At 43.2% G+C, this 16764-nt stretch overlaps 1 protein-coding gene across 6 annotated transcripts in view; it reads left to right on the top strand.

The window, feature by feature from the left end:
- COBL (cordon-bleu WH2 repeat protein) overlaps nucleotides 1-16764 on the top strand; it is a 300338-nt gene that overhangs the window by 264031 nt on the left and 19543 nt on the right. For all 6 annotated transcript variants that reach the window (XM_025380655.1, XM_025380657.1, XM_025380656.1 and 3 more), the window contains one exon: nucleotides 7860-8169. In XM_025380655.1, coding sequence (XP_025236440.1) covers nucleotides 7860-8169 — 310 coding nt within the window. The remainder of the gene's footprint in view (nucleotides 1-7859; nucleotides 8170-16764) is intronic.

The raw sequence follows: 16764 nt of genomic DNA on the forward strand, positions 1-16764 counted from the left end.
AACAGCAATATTCACATGTGGCAAAGAAATTCACTCCATACCATTGCTGACACCCCCATTTAAACACAGGAAAGATGCCACAACTCGGTAGACAATTGTGTCTCGGTAGACAATTAAAAAATGCATGAGAGAAGGACAACAAGGTGAGCAGAGAAATTTACTCCAAAGGAAGTGGAGTTAAGTTAGGAAATGGAACAAAACTTTGAAATAAATACTTTTAGTCATTGCCTCAGAAAATTTCAGTAGATCATCACATACATAAAATAAGGGCAAGCTATTATTGAAAAACAAATAAGCATCAAAACATTCTTGGAAATTAAATACACATCTTTAGAAATGTGCACATTTAGACACATTCAGGTAAAAATTTTAAAACTCCACAGATAAAATTGTACTAGCTTCTAGAGAGGGGTTATGTATAGCTGTAAACAAATTGTGAGAACATATGCCTTCTCATCTGTGATACAAGATGCTAGAAAACAGAGGAGCTGAGAAGACAGTCTTCAAGAAGGATTTTCATCTGAACCTTCCTTTGGTTTAGCCATATACTGGTATTCAAGGATGAGAATTAAATGGAGCCAGCCTTCAGACACAAGAGAGCTTTGAGAGTATACCCTCCTAAGTTAGATTATACTAAAGTATATAATCCAAACAATGGAAAATAAATCTAGGAAAGGGAAAGACATGTATGTAGCTGTCCAATTTAATATGTAATATAAAGTAAAGGTTCCTGTAATAGAAATACCATAATGTTACATAGATATATGTGCAAAATCAAGGAAATTTAGACATTTATTAGACAGGACTCCTCAGTTCTCAGAAATATGTCTTGACCAGTTATGCATAATTGGGTTTTGTGGCGATTTTTAGCTCACATAACTGGCACTTCCAAGAGACTCATCTTTATTATGGGCATGGTTGGGTCCAGGAGCTGAAACATTGTCTTAGAAGTATGTTCTTCTCCAATCCGCAGATAAGTTCTTCCCTGTGCTGGTTAAAATGGCAGCCTTTTATCCGAAACTTATAACCAATCCATTTATTCCAGCCCAATTGGACCATCTTCCTGAATACCCAAGGTGCTGAGAAGGACTTTGATTGGTCCAGCATCTGACACATACTCACCTTTGGACATAACGTTGTCCTAGGGGAATAGTTAGGGGCAGATAGTCTCACCCAGATATGATAAATTGGTTACCTGCAAGAGGGCAGAATTCTTTTAACACAAACAGAGTGAGAGTGGTGGGCAGAGAAAAACAACAGCTGTTTATTATATGTTTTTAAAAGAACAGCAATTGGAACACAGCTGTGTCCTACAGTGGAATAACTTGGAACTTTCTCTGCCCAGGGACTCTAATAGGCACGTTAGGATTCTAGGACTAGAGTTTGATTCAGATAGTGAAGAAATAGGAGCTGACTGATACCAACAATACATCACTTGACTCTTAAGAGAATCCAGGTCTAATGTTAGATCCATAAATGTTTTTCAAACCTTCATTATCTTGCCTTCTTGAAAAGATAAAAATGTGTATGTGTATATTGCAGTGTTCTGGAGTCAACTGATTACCTTCATCATGGAATGTCTTTGAGGAGCCCAAGTCTGTGGCATTTTTGACTAGGACCTTAATATAAAATGTTAGGAAATGGTGCCCATCAAACTAAAGAGGCTGTGATTTTGACAAGGAATGAACAGGCAAACTTCACTTGGAGGAAACTGTGCCTAGGGAATCAGTTAGAGAGAGGGGAACGAAGTTTGAGGTGCATACTCAGAGCAGAATCTATATAATGCTGGTGGCAGAGGGTCTCTCAAAGGCGAATCCTAAACCCAGCGCCTCCAAACCATGCCTCCTGAACATTTGCACCCTGTGTATGCACACAGACACTAGGGATTCCAACCACTCAACAGTATTTGATGTTTCCCATGCAGCCTGGCATTTATCTGCTTTTTCCCATCTTTTGACCCAACTGTCCTCTGCCTGCCAAAATCATGCTTGTGTTCAGATGCAGTCCAATGGTCACTTTCCTGTCTCCTCTAATTAAAATGAGCAACCACTTCTATATTCCTGTGGTATTGTCCATGAATCCCACCATCTCAACTCTTAAATTAACTGAAATGTATTGTGTACATTGGTGGGTTTAAACTAGGGTATACATTCTTCTGGGAGAACACCAGGACTCTCCAAGGGAATCCACTTCCAAATGTTATACCTCCACATGTATTCTTTCCTGGAATTCACGTGCCTGAGAATTCACCCGTGACCAGCATCATTCCAAGTCTTTTTCCCCAGTGCCAGTTTTACAGATACCTGCCTTCTCCCTCATAAAAGACAAACATACCCCTCACCTATCAGGAAACTCACTGGGATGCACTTTCCTGAGATGGGCAAGCCTTATTCCCAACCTCAAACAAGAGAACAAATGGAAATATTAGTATAAGATCGAGCAGATAAATAACTTTAATGAGTTGGTGGCGAATCTTTTTGAACATCAGGTGGTTTCCCAATTTTTCTTTCCAACCAAATTGACGAAGGATCTAATTGAGTTATCAGATTATAGATCATTAAGAATAATTTTTGTGACAGACTAATTAAGTGATTATTGACATATGTTAGAGGAAAAGTTTTAAAAACCTAATGGAATGATGTAACTATAACAGAAGTCCCTTCATTTACCTTCGTATGTGACAAGCTTTGCCTAGTGCTCATATCTGTAAGATGAAAAATAGACTTGAATTATGCCAAACCCTGCCTCATGCTAGCAGTAAGTAATCCAGTCATTTTTAAGGAATTAATTGGAAAAGCCTCACTCACTTATGAAATGCATTTCCAAATGATATTTTACCTTTTTGCTTAACAAATGTCAAAGTTTCTAGAACATTTGTATAATTTTGGTTTGCTGTTTTCCATTAGCACAAGGGTAACAGTATAAAAAGGAATTTAATACAACTGCCTTATGGTTAGGGGAAATAAAAATTACATTTTAAGTTATATACATATTTTATACAAAGAGGCTTGATGAATGAAAAAAAAAAAACTCAAGCATAAAGTACATTCAATTAGGATGAGATTTTGTTAGGTAGTGAAATGGAAATAAGTTCAAGGAAGAAGAGACATGCTCTAAAACGCTGCCTATTAAAGGAAGAACTCATTTACTCATTTTTACGTGGAGGGGGCTGGGCATGAAAATACTATGATATCCAGATTCCTTTGTTTATATTTTTAAATGGCAAAATATTTATTTATAAAATATTAATACTTATAACACAATTAAAATGTACATCTCTTGCAACCAACTAAATTTGTGATGGAAATTTTCAGATATCAGTGAAAAATGGAAGGAGATGCATGATTGTTCAAAATTATTTGGAGGGATATGCAAAAAAAAAATTCCATTTATTTATTTATTTTTAAGATGGGGTCTTGCTCTGTCGCCCAGGCTGGAGTTCAGTGGTGAGATCTTGGCTCACTGCGGCCTCCGCCTCCCATCTTCAAGCGATTCTCTGCCTCAACCTCCCGAGTAGCTGGGACTACAGGTGCCCCCCACCACACCTGTCTAATTTTTGTATTTTTAGTAGAGATGGGGTTTTGCCATGTTGGCCAGGCTGGTCTCAAACTCCTGGCCTCAGTGATCTGCCCACCTCAGCCTCCCAAAATGCTGGGATTACAGGTATGAGCCGCTGCATGCGCCCCCCCCCCCAGCCCAAATTATTGAAATGCTTTATGTCAGTTTGTATCACTAGTTCAGAAGCACTTCACGTTATTTTTCCCTTTCTTCCAAGTGCCTAAAACATGGAGAACAAAACACAGGTTAAGATGAAGTGCAGCATTGCTTATTGGTTGTGAGTGGCTGTGGAACCCACAGGCAGCGGTGTGAGGTGGCGAGGTAGCTTTTCTTTCTTTGAAACATTTTCTCTGGGCCATATACATTTGGTGAAACTGGCTCTTGAGAAATCTTCTTAATGAACCACAAAAAAGCAATATCATAGGACACAAGATCTTTAATTTGCATTTAACAAAACAATAAAAACGAATCCACTCCAAAATTACTTGGAAGATGCTTATATTTAGTGATGGAATTGTCTTTGCTGACTCTGTAAAAGAAAAACTAGTACTGAACTGAGAATAATTGTGTTCAACTTGAGGAACTGCTAGCCCTAAGTTAGCATTTTCTTCTTTATGCTTGAGCTGAAGAATTTACCAAAGCTCATTCAGAGATATGTAATGGCCTCTGATTATATAATTTAGGTGGAGGACAATAGAAGGGTTACTATTCCTTACTTAGACTCTGGCTATTCATTTAGAAGAGAATTAAATCATGAATTTATATTAGGCTTCTGCTAAAGACAAAGTAAGTGTGTTTTTTCACATTTGCAAAAATCCTGCAGTAATAACTTTTTAGTTCAAAAAGGTTGTTCATGCCTTAAGAGAATAGCAAAGCTGCCAGCGCATTCATTAACTCAAAAATAATGACTTACCCTCTCAGGGACGACAGAATATAGCAGAAAGGACAAAGCCAATGTTGTATTCCTTTTAAAGACTCCTAATTAGTCACTGGTCAGTTGTAAAAATGGGTGTTTACATCCTATATGTTGATTTGGCTTTTCAAAGACTGCAGTTCTACTCTAGAAGGGATTTTAGAGCCCGTCAGAACCAACTGCTTATTTTACAGAAAGGGGAAAGGGGATTGTTCAGAGTGCAATTTGGGCTCTTAATTCAGCCCGCCACCTGCTGCCCCTGGGTTTCAGGCTGGGGTCCCTGGACTGCTGGCTCTAGGCAAGCCCCTCAGGGGCTGGAGAGAGGGTGGGAAATGGGACACACACAGGATCTGGAGGACAGGACCTGGGCCCCCAACCTCGATGCAGCCCAAGCAGCTCCACGTTTTCCTTTTATGTTCTGAGTTTCCGTTTAGCATTGATGAAGAAAAAAAAAATTAAAAAGTCTCCTGCACCATTATCTCATTCAGAAATTGTCAAAACATGTTACAGTTAATGGGGTTAATCATCGGAACCAGCCAAAGGAAGAAAAGAGATGTGGGGTGGGGGCAGGATGAGTGAGATGGGCGTGTCTGATTCCAAACAAAAGATGCCCAGGACAGAGCAGACCTTGGAAAGGAGTGATCAGAAATTGCCTAAAAACTCACGCCAACCCAGGTTGGGGCTTCACAGAAATATCTCCCCTTCTCTTCAAATCCGTGCTCTGACAGCTCACCAGGAAGCTTCTCCAGGAAGTTCCCCACGCAGCCACCATCACCCTCCTCAAAGCCTTTGCAGGTGCTCCCCCTTGGCCGCAGCCTGCCCCACCCTATACTCCAAGCAGTTGCCAGAATCACTGTGGGGAGGTCTGCCCAGTCGGGTCCTACCCCTTTGGCAGAAGGCCTTGCACCCATGTTTCCTCTCCTCCCAGCATTTAGACAGTTGTCTTTTCAATTCCTGTGCCACTCTTCTCCCTGGACGCAGGTAAACCTCCTGAGAGCAGAGCCCCCCCTACCTGCTTCTGCACCAATGGCATGAATGGTGTCACAGGGCTGTGGCCAGGCCACACGGGCCATGGGAAGATTATCCACATGGAGAGCAGGAGAGTTGGCCTGGGCAAAAGGGGAGCTCTGGTAATAGCACTCGCATTAGTCATTTTGTAAATGGTTTAACACATGTGTGCACTGAATATGTGACCTCTCACTCCATGTTGATTTAAGGCTTTGCAGGTGGCTTAATTTAGACCACAGGCTCTCAACTTTTTTTTTCTTTTGCCTCAAAACTTCTGAGGAATATATATGTATGACCAGACAAGCATTCCTGATCTTTATAACTGGCTAGAGAAGGGGTGGAGCAGGGTTAGAGTCCCTCTGCCCTGCAGTGTGTCCTGTGCTTCCAGAGGGCATGTACCAGGTGCTCTGAGGGCCCCCTCCAAGGGGCCTGGCAGCAGAGGGCTAGCAGGGGCACATTTGTTCAGGCCACTTCACACCTGAGTGATAATCCCTGGAGAGGGAAGAGGGTAAGCCAGGCTAAACCAGCATTTGTGTGGCCCCTACTGTGTGCCACCACCTCACTCAGTCTGGCCTGCCACACTCTGCCTATGGGAGCACACCAAGTGTTGGTGTGACCATACAGCGTTGTCATTCTTTGTGTACGTGTCTGTCCCTTCAGAAGCTGTGGGTGCCAGAGAGCCCACATGTTTGGATTGGAAATCTGTGTCCCCAGGCCCTGTCATGGGGCCCTTCACATTCAGGCACCCACTCAGCAATAGGGACCCTGTGGGCAGCAGCATTACCTCACTCCATTAGGGTGTGAATCCAGGCCTCTGTGACCTGAGAGTTTTGTTCTTGTCATACTTTTTATATACAACATAGACAGAAAAAAAGTGCTGGTTTTATTGTTCAGTGATGGCGGCAAAAGGGAAGGCAAGAGAGGAGTGAGGGGAAACAGGGAGCTACTGTGACATTTCTTCTCAATATTTGTCTTGAATTAAGAGTCTGGCCACAAAAGCTGGGGAGAGAACGAGAAGAGCGAGGTTGCAGCAGACCAGCATCACTGCATTCAGCATATCTCCTCGTGCGTTTGCGCTGTTCTAAACTATTCCTTTTTTTTTTTTTTTCATTCTATTCTTTACTTTGGAGCTCTTTAGTGAAATGTATATTCTTTTAAACTTTTGTTCTTTCATTTGTTTTATTGTTTGGAATCTCAAACCAACACCTGATGGGATTTTATTTTGGTTTTGTTGATGATAAGTTGTTAGTCTCCTGTCCAGTTAAAATATTGGTGATGTTGAGTGCAATTGTGATGTCACTTCACTCTCAGTGCATGATTTTGTGGAGTGAGCATTCCTAGAGGAGTCTTAATTCACTTTGGGCATCCAGTGACTATTAAGGGAAAGAATGACTTTAAAACAAAATACACTGGGACTGCAACAAAACACAGTCCTTGTTTCCTGGACTGTCATAAATAGTGCTTAGATCATATATCCTGAAGTGTCTTGAAGTTTAAAATCTGTTTTTATTAAAAAACAGTAACAACTCTAATATACATCGGGCTAGAGTTGTGTGTTTTTGTCCTTCAAATTTCATCTCTATGCGTAGAGCCTTCTGTGATTTTAGGGAATCTAGAAGCTCAGGAAGAGAAAAATAATGACCTCCCATTCCTTACACTTAATGTATGGCTATCTACGAATAGCTAGGTAGTTGTGCAGAATGTCCATAGTGCTACCCATCATTAGTATTAGTGCTTGACAGAACCTGGCTTGGAGAGCGAGTTGCCGCTCTGTGCATCTCACCAAACTGCTGCAGCAAATCACATTGAGTGCGTAGGAGCCAGGTAACCGCAACCACAGAAAGTGGCCTCACATGTAAAAATTAAGGGAGAGCCAAAAGCTGGGGAGTAGGGCCATGAATCTTCTAGGCTAGATTTCAAATATGAAATACACGTGAGATGTTTTCAAACTGATATTTATGTCTGCTTATTTATATTTCCAAAAACTCTAATTGTTGTTAATGTTTTTCTAAAGATCTCACATTAAACAAATTCCATTAAACCAAAGGTCAGACTAGAAACAATTGTATTCAACATGTCATTAGTTTGAATTTTTAAATGTGCTTGCCCATAGCCATAGAGAGGAGACCAATATAAAAGGCTAATTAATCAAATACTGATTTTTAAGGGAAAATTTTGCTCTCAATCTTACACGAATGACTCCCTCTGAGTTAAAATGTTTCAGGAGTATTCAGCAGTATTTGAATGAGGGTCTTCCTTTATTTTGAGCACCCTGAATCTGAAATTTTAGAGTGGGGCCAACACACTGATGTCACACTTGGTAGGCAGTGTGGACCCCGGAATGGTTTGGGCTGACCTGTCCTTACCGTTTCTTGTCCAGTAAGCCTGCCCCTGGGGTCTGGCAGCCACTGCAGCCCGGATGGAGTCCCACAGGTGCTGTCAGAGGCGGAGGAGACCGTGTCCGTTGGCAGCTGTTTTGCGTCGGAGGACACGACCGAGGACTCGGGAGTGATGAGTTCCCCCTCAGACATCGTCTCTCTGGACTCGCAGCAGGACAGCATGAAATACAAAGACAAGTGGGCCACGGACCAGGAAGACTGCAGTGACCAGGACCTCGCTGGAACCCCAGACCTGGGTCCCCAGAAGAGCCCTTTGTGGGAGAAGAATGGCTTTGAGAACTCACATCTGAGGTGAGTCATGGGAAGGACGGGTGGGGACGGAAGTCACAGCCACATCTGTGTCTCTAAAGAGTGTCTTTTGTCACAGGATCCAACACGTGCTATCACAATCTGCGCTGCACCAGGGCCCCGACCCTGATTCACGGCAGCTGCTCTCAGGCATGTCTTTGTGCTGTCTGTACATCTGCAGTAACTTACAAAGACTGTGTAAGAGTGACTTGTTTGCTTTGGCACCATACCCTTAAGTATATTTTTCTACTCAACATCGTGTTTGTAAGATTTATCCATGATGATATCTGTGTTGTTCATTCATTTATTTACCCATTTTCCTGATAATGAGCACTTAGATTGTTCTAGTTTTTGAGGGCTAGAAACAATGAACAAGAAACATACGTCTCTATTTACATGTAGAGACTTTTCTAGAAGAGGAAACTGACAGGAAAGAGACTCATCTTCAGCTTTATGGGATACCTGAAATGCTCATGCAGTTGGCAGGCCCCCCAGTGTCTGCAAGGTCCCCTTGTTGCACACCGATGCCAGTATTTAAGATCAGTAGACATGTTGAGCTTTGCCAGCGTGTAGGCATAGATGGCTTCTCATGTAGCTTTCATTTACAGTTCTCTGATTAGGAAGGATGAGCATCTTGTCATTTGTTCATGAGCAATTTGGGTCTTGTATTAATTGCCTTTTCATAGCCTTTGCCCTTTTAAAAAACATGCTACATTTGGCCTGGCATGGTGGCTCATGCCCATAACCCCAGCATTTTGAGAGGCTGAAACAGGAGGATTGCTTGAGTCCAGGAGTTGAAGACCAGCATGGTCAATATAGTGAGACCTTTTCTCTACAAAAAAAATTTAAAAATTAGCTGAGCGTGGTAGCACGTGCCTGTAGTCCCAGCTACTCTGGAGGCTGAGATGGGAGGATCACTTGAGCCCAGGAGGTGAAGGTTGCAGTGAGTTGAGATTGTACCACTGCTTACTCCAGCCTGGGCAGTAGAGCAAGACTCTGTCTCAAAAAAAATTGAATTAAATTAAAAATTGTTATGTTTACTTTTTTTGATTATTAAATTCTCCTTTGTCAGTTATTCGCACATGGAACATTTCTAAGTCTGTGGCTCGAACTTACCTGTGTTTTCTTTTCTTGTACAATGATTGTCTTCACATTTTAGTATTCATTTTTCCTTTTTCTCTCAGATGTATATAATCTTTGCCTATTTAAGAGATCCTTCCTGTACCCTAAAAGACTAAAGATAGCCTGAATTTCTTGTAAAACTGCATTCTCACATTTGGGCTCTCCTATACATGGGGTTTATTTTTGGGTGTGATGTGAAGAAGGATCTGTTTTTTCCCACTGATTCCTATCCCCGCTGTGGTCAGACATCAAGTGTCCATGTGCACGTTGTTCTGTTCCAGCGCTCTTTCCGTAGCACTGGTGTATTTGTCCATCTCTGTACCAATATCACACTGTCAGGATTCCTTTCTTTATTCTTATATAGAAAGGCATGTTGGTTCTCTTCAGCCCAGCGATGTTTTTCATATTTTAGATAACTTCAAGAACGCATCAAATAAATGCTATGGAAATGTTAACAGAAAGAAGGTAAAATGGGCTGGATGCGGTGGCTCAAGCCTATAATCCTAGCACTTTGGGAGGCTCAGGTGGGTGGATCACCTGAGGTCAGGAGTTCAAGACCCACCTGGCCAACATGGTGAAACCCCATCTCTACTAAAAATACAAAAATTGGCTGAGTGTGGTGGCACTTGCCTGTAGTCCCAGCTACTCGGGAGGCTGAGGCAAGAGAATTGCTTGAACTCTGGAGGCAGAGGTTGCGGTGAGCCGAGATCGCGCCATTGCACTCCTGTCTGGGTGACAGAGTGAGACTCCGTCCCAGAAAAAGAAAAAAAAAAAAGGAAATAAGGTAAAATGATTTAAAGAAATAGTTCATAAGCCAGTCACCAAAATGAATGAATGCTTTTATAATATGTTTTTCGGGTTTTGTTCCAACCCTATTCATATGAACACACAAATCTGTATCTGGTTAGTGTAATTGTCTTATCAGTAATACTTTATATATCTTTGTACCTAACAGTTTGTCATGACCAGTTCCCCATGTTGTTATACACACTCCCTAATAACGTTGAAGTATAGCTCTTCAATTCTAAGGGTGACTCCAAGACCAAGTTTATATTTCATCAGAAAGGAAATTTGAAGGCAGCAATTGGTTCCTTCCTGCCTACCCCACACAAGATGCATTTTGCTGAGGTTGGCCTGTGTTGTTTACATCTGTGAGAACAGAGGAAAATTATGGCATTTTCCTTTTAGTCATTCAACATAAAGAAAAATCACTTTCTACTGTAATCTCTACGTCTTTTCTGCAGTTTGCATGGGGATTGCACAGGTTTGCATTCCACATCTGAAACTAATCAGACATGCGTTACTGTGCACCCTGAGGGATGCTGCGCATAGGACTCATTGTTTGCTTTGCTGGTGCTGACCGTTGATATAAAATCTTGCTGATTTCTATCCAAATAATAAGGGTTCGTATTGACTATGGCCACAGCCAGGATAATCATTGAGTCTTTGGAACCTGATGCTTTATGCAAACAGGGAACACGGCATGTTTTCCTGCCCTCATCTCTGGGGTGCCACTGAATTTGAGAGTACTGTGGTGGGGAGGGAGGGAGTTTGGGAATCTGATAGACCTACAATGGAATCTCACCACCACTAAGTAGCTGTTTGGCCTTTAAGAGTCCACTTAATTTTGCCAAGCATTACCTTTTGATCATACACAGTGCGGATATGCCACCTATCTATCAGAGTTGTCATGAGCCTGTGAAAAGCCCAGCACAGATGATACCATGCACGTTGCATATATAATAAGTAGTACCCATTGTCAGAACTATTGCCCTTAGTTTAGGAAACGGGGGCACCATTGAATTGCCCTGGACAATCACTTTCCTTCACCGGGTTGTGATCAGCTCATCAGTCAGATGAGGATGAAGATGCTGTCTGAGTCCCTTAGCCCTGGCTGTGATGCTGGGTTATTTGCCCAAGAGTTGGGATTGACTCTGCCCTTGCATGGAATGACTCTAGTCTTTTTGTTTTTTGTTTTTGGAGGGTAGGGGGGATTTCATAGAGTGAATCTAGTTTTTTGGGCACCATTTTGAGGTTTTTTGGGTTTTTTTTACAGGAATTATCTCAACTGACAAATTAGACATATTCAGAGATTTCAGCATGGTATATCACATTTTTTCCCAAATACATGATTTTCAATAAATTTCAGGATTACTTCAAAGCGGTGCCTCCCATGCAATGCAAGGGTTGCAAATATGGATGCCTTAGAGGCAAGGCAGTGGTTAGGCAAGGTTGAGGGAGGCTCAGCAGATGAGAGACCACAGGCAGTGTGGAAAACACATGCTTTCTCTAAAGAGAGCAGCCCTGCTCCCTCTGTCCAACTGTCACCCTGTGGGTTACAGACCCAGTGTGGCCAGTTTTTGAAGAGAAGCCAGAAATCTGGATTTTTATGTAACGTCTCCCAAATTGTAAATGTTGGCAACCAATTCAAGCACTCAGGGTGAAACGGAACACATATGCAAGTTGGATGTGGCCTGTTCCCAGACTTACACCCTTCTAAAGACTGAAGGCTGCATCGATTGTTCCACTTCTTTTTGGGACAAACAAGATTACTTTCCTTGCCTATTCGCCAACTTTGGAATATAGTTGCAGCTACTCAGGTATTTCCTGTGCTTGAAAAATATCGATTCACACATAAAGTTGGGAATGAAGAGAGAATCTGCCTCTTTTGATGAAAATAGTGTGTTCCAGGGACAGGCTCGGCATTCACATCTGGAGTGAACCCCGTCGAAAGCCAAGGCAGCACAGGGGTGGCAAAGGCAGGGCTGGCGGGGACTGCCCCAGCAGCAGAACTCAGGTGTGGCCCGATGGAGCAGACCGGTTGGGTGGTCACGATCCCTACAGTGAGGACCCATGCCTCGGGGCTGACAGCCCAGACTCAAGGTGAGCTCGTGAGAGCACAGAAACCACCACTGTTCACAGGGGTGTGGCCCTCACCTCGGCCACCTGCACAGAAGAACCCTATCAGAACACTGAACAGCAGCATCCATGTTCAGACTCTGGCGGTCAAGAGAAACAATAGCAAAGAGGAGGTTTTCTGACAGGCAGTGTGAGCAAAAGCCTGGCAGAGCGTCCTTAGTTGGCACCTCAAGCTCCCCTTTCATTGTGCCCTGAAACACATACCCAACCTTGATCAAGAGGAGGCTGCCCAGAGAGGGCATGACCACCATTCCCGGTGCCCTGTGCCTGATCCCCGAGCCCAGCCTCCTGGCCCTACCCTGGATGACTCCCATACCTGGTTTCTGCAACTCATCCTGAGCTGCCCATTTGTGCTCCCAGAACCCGCGTTCATCTTACATGGCAAACGATGAAGATGTCGGACATGGCTGTGACATGAGCCCTCTCCATCCCCTCTGAATGTCAGGCCTTAGGGGCTCAGGCAAAGCCGAAGTCACCTTCTGTCTGGCTGGCAAGGCCAGGCCTCTAGGCTGGGAGTGGAGTTGGATAGGTTGTGAAGCTGTCCCTGATAGCCCCAGACATCTTCAGCTTGCAGAAAGTCTCTGCTGTAGTCCCAGTCATCAGGAAAACGAGGATTGCTCATGGTTTATCAACTTGGCCAAAGTGGTGTCTTCTGTTGCCACCCCTCTGTTATTTGGGTATTCACTAAACACTGGGAACAGCCTTAAGACCCTTCATCACCTGGGAAGACCCAAGTGTGTAAGGTCTACATCTCTATGTTCTAGTTTTCTTAGCTATTTCTCCTTTCTCTGCACCCTACGAAGGTCAAAATCATCTAGACTCCTTTGGCTAGGGATGCCTGGGTTCACACATTGACAAGCTGGAGGCAAACACCATTTCCTCAAGAGCTCTGCCACCTGTCCAAGGAGAGAGCCATATTGGGCTGGCCACAGCTAAGAACTGTCCTGATTCAGTGGCATCTTCACTGCTTGGGTTGTATGCAGTTGTATTTAGGGGCTCGACTGGCCTCGCTGGCTGCTGCAGCCCTTGCTTCATACGTGGCAGCATTGGTGGGCTCCATTTGGTGTCCTTGGAGCCAAGGCATTAAATTGAAGAGCCTAAGGAATCCCATGCTTCTAAGAAGAGCAAGTGTGAATGCTTGGTAATAATTGGAATATGTTGCGCGTTGGCTCACGCCTGTACTCCCAGCACTTTGGGAGGCTGAGGCAGGCGGATCACCTAAGGTCAGGAGTTCAAGACCAGCCTGGCCAATGTGGTGAAACCCCATCTCTACTAAAATTACAAAAAATAGCCAAGCATGCTGGCGGATGCCTGTAATCCCAGCCACTAGGGAGGCTGAGGCAAGAGAATCACTTGAACCCAGGAGGCAGAGGTTGCAGTGAGCTGAGATCACACCACTGCACTCCAGCCTGCGTGACAAGAGCAAAACTCCATCTCAAAAAATAATAATAATAATTGGAATATATTATATGTGCTGCTGCAATTTGAAAAGAATGTGTTTTTCACGTCATTTGATTGTATCCGATTATAATTTTTCACTGCAAAATAAATCTCAGTTGAAATTTGACCTTGTAAAGGGAAAATCAGACTCCCAGAGTCTTCCTCTCAACATAGTACAGCCAATGAAGAAACTCCCTCAGCCCAAAAGCTGAACAGGAATAACAGAAATGTGGTGGTTGCATTTCATTCTGGGGACACCTGGGCATGGCCCTCAGGGAAGGTCCTGTGTGCCTCACACATAGCTCTGCCATGGACTACATGGACCCACAGACTCTTATAACAGGCATCTGTCCCTTATGTATGACCCCAGCCAATGCTCCTAATACTTAAAGAGTCACTTAATGTGAAGATTGAAGAGTCTGCATTTAGACTGCTTAGGGAAGGAACTGCCCATGGCTGGCAGTGGTTTGCCCAGTGGCTTCACCTCTTGGTTCAGTTTCCTGGTCAGTAAAATTGAGATATGCACTACCTCCCCTTACAATAGTGCCTGATACATTGCTAGCCTTCAACGATTGGTACCTGGTGTTATTGTTGCAGGTATTGTTATGTACAACTGACTGAGGAAGGGGAGAAATTTGATTTGTTAGGTAATCTTTGTAACTTGTATCTAGCTCTGATCATCTTCCTCTTTATTTATAACGTGTTTGAAAAAGATAAATAGACACATATATATGTGTGCATGCATATGTGTGCATGTATTTGTGTATATATATATATATGTGTGTATGTATTTGTGTGTATATATATGTGTGTATATACATGAGAGAGAGGGAGAAACAGAGAGAGAGATGGATGGGGAAATAGAGGAGACTGTTATCTCCTCCTACCTGCAGGGAAGGAACCGTGGAACTAGCACTGATTATAAACTCTTGAATTCTGAAAGCAACCTTGCTGTAATCAGGCAATATCTAACTGTGTATAATTATTGTGAAAATCTGAGTTCTAGGGTTCCTTTTGGGAACATCAATTCCACAGGAATGCTGTGAGGAGTGAAAGAGAGAGATTGAATAAGTGGGTGTTGGGCTTTTTTTTTCTTTTTTTTTTTAAACGGTAAGGCCAAACTGTAATCATGTGCAGAGCCACCAAAGGTAGAGAGCGTAGCTTCTCCAGTTGAAGGGAGCCTACCTGGAGTGCCTGATGTCCCATTTCAGCCTGGAAGCCTCTACATTCCTTCTCAGCCCCCACTTTTCGGTGCATGCTGGGGATGATGGCTGCAGAAGCGCTTTATGAGGAGCTGTGCCATTACCTGCAGGCTTGTGGCTATAAGGAGCCTTATGGGACTGAGGGCCTGTGGTGAGAGGTGCAGAGGGACCCAGATCACACCAACCAACCTCTGAAACCTGGTGGGTGCAGAAACTTTGTGACACAGGAGCATTTAGAAACATTTGGCACCACCTAGAACCTTGAAACTTCATTGTTGACTGAAAGGTGAGTATGCAGCTCATGACTATGTGAGAGTGCATAGATTATGTGCAAATATTATGCCTTTTATTTTTTTTTTGAGATGGAGTCTCACTCTGTCACCCAGGCTATAGTGCAGTGGTGTGATCTTGGCTCACTGCATCCTCCCCCTCCTGGGTTCAGGCGATTCTCCTGCTCCAGCTTCCCAAGTAGCTGGGATTACAGGTGCATGCCACCATGCTAATTTTTGTACTTTTAGTAAAGACGGGGTTTATCCCTGTTGGCTAGACTGGTCTCAGACTCCTGACCTGAAGAGATCTGCCCACTTTGGCCTCCCAAAATGCTGCGATTACAGGCATGAGCCACTGCACCGAGCTACTATGCCATTTTATACAAAGGAGTTGAGCATCCACAGAATTTGGTATCTATGGGAGATCCTAGAACCAATCCCCCTTTCCTCAGATACAGAGAGAGTTGCATAACAACTTTGTGACTACTGGATCATTTAGAAACATTTTCTACACTCCAGACCCCTTCTAGAACCCTGAAACTTTGTCACTGCATTTACAAAGGACTGTTTAAAACACGTGTGAGACCTTGGAGAGCTGCACCGTCCAGTATGTGTGTGGCTGCTGAGTACTTGCCAAGTGTCTGATCCAAATTGACATGTGCTGTAAGTGTAAAATATACATCAAATCTGGTACAGAAATAAAATAATTTTATATTAATTATTTGCAGAAATCACTAGAGTATTAAAATTAATTCTACCTATTTCTTTATACATTTTAAATATTTTTTTTTTTTTTTTGAGACGGAGTCTCACTGTGTTGCCCAGGCTGGAGTGCAGTGGCCGGATCTCAGCTCACTGCAAGCTCCGCCTCCCGGGTTTACGCCATTCTCCTGCCTCAGCCTCCCGAGTAGCTGGGACTACAGGTGCCCACCACCTCGCCCAGCTAGTTTTTTTGTATTTTTTAGTAGAGACAGGGTTTCACTGTATTAGCCAGGATAGTCTCGATCTCCTGACCTCGTGATCCGCCCGTCTCGGCCTCCCAAAGTGCTGGGATTACAGGCTTGAGCCACCATGCCCGGCCCATTTTAAATATTATTATAAAAAGATTTGAAATTATACATGTGGCTTATGTTGTATTGGGCACCATTGTTCCAGGACTCTGAAGCTTTGGTAATACAGGAACATTTACAAATGGAGAGGGGAGGTTAAGCACATATGACTATCATCAACTGCATATTTTCCCAGGCTTCTTGCCTTTAGTTTATCAAGCAATCATTTTGAAATCACAGGGGTTGGTTTGGTTGTCATTAGCAAATTGGATTGCTACCTAAAAGCAACGTCTTTCTCCTCTGAGACTTGTTTTTATTTCATTAATTCTGCCATTGTACTAAATTGCTTAAGGAAACTCTTCTAGCCTCATCAAAAAGAAAAAGTGACCTTATGTGCGATGAACCCATCTTGTACATTTCAGATTGGTCAGATTCAGCCCATTCTCACTCATAGCAAATGAAAACAACAAATCAAAAAGCGATTTTGGCTCCTGGCACTAACTGAATGTGACTGCCCCTAGTTCTTGTTTTTGCTGGAGGCTGAGGTGTGAATGCAGAGGCTCAGCAAGCCCTGCACACACCCAGCTGGGTGGATCG

This window comes from Theropithecus gelada, chromosome 3 (genome assembly GCF_003255815.1).
Source record: "Theropithecus gelada isolate Dixy chromosome 3, Tgel_1.0, whole genome shotgun sequence".
Classification (NCBI taxonomy): Eukaryota; Metazoa; Chordata; class Mammalia; order Primates; family Cercopithecidae; genus Theropithecus; species Theropithecus gelada.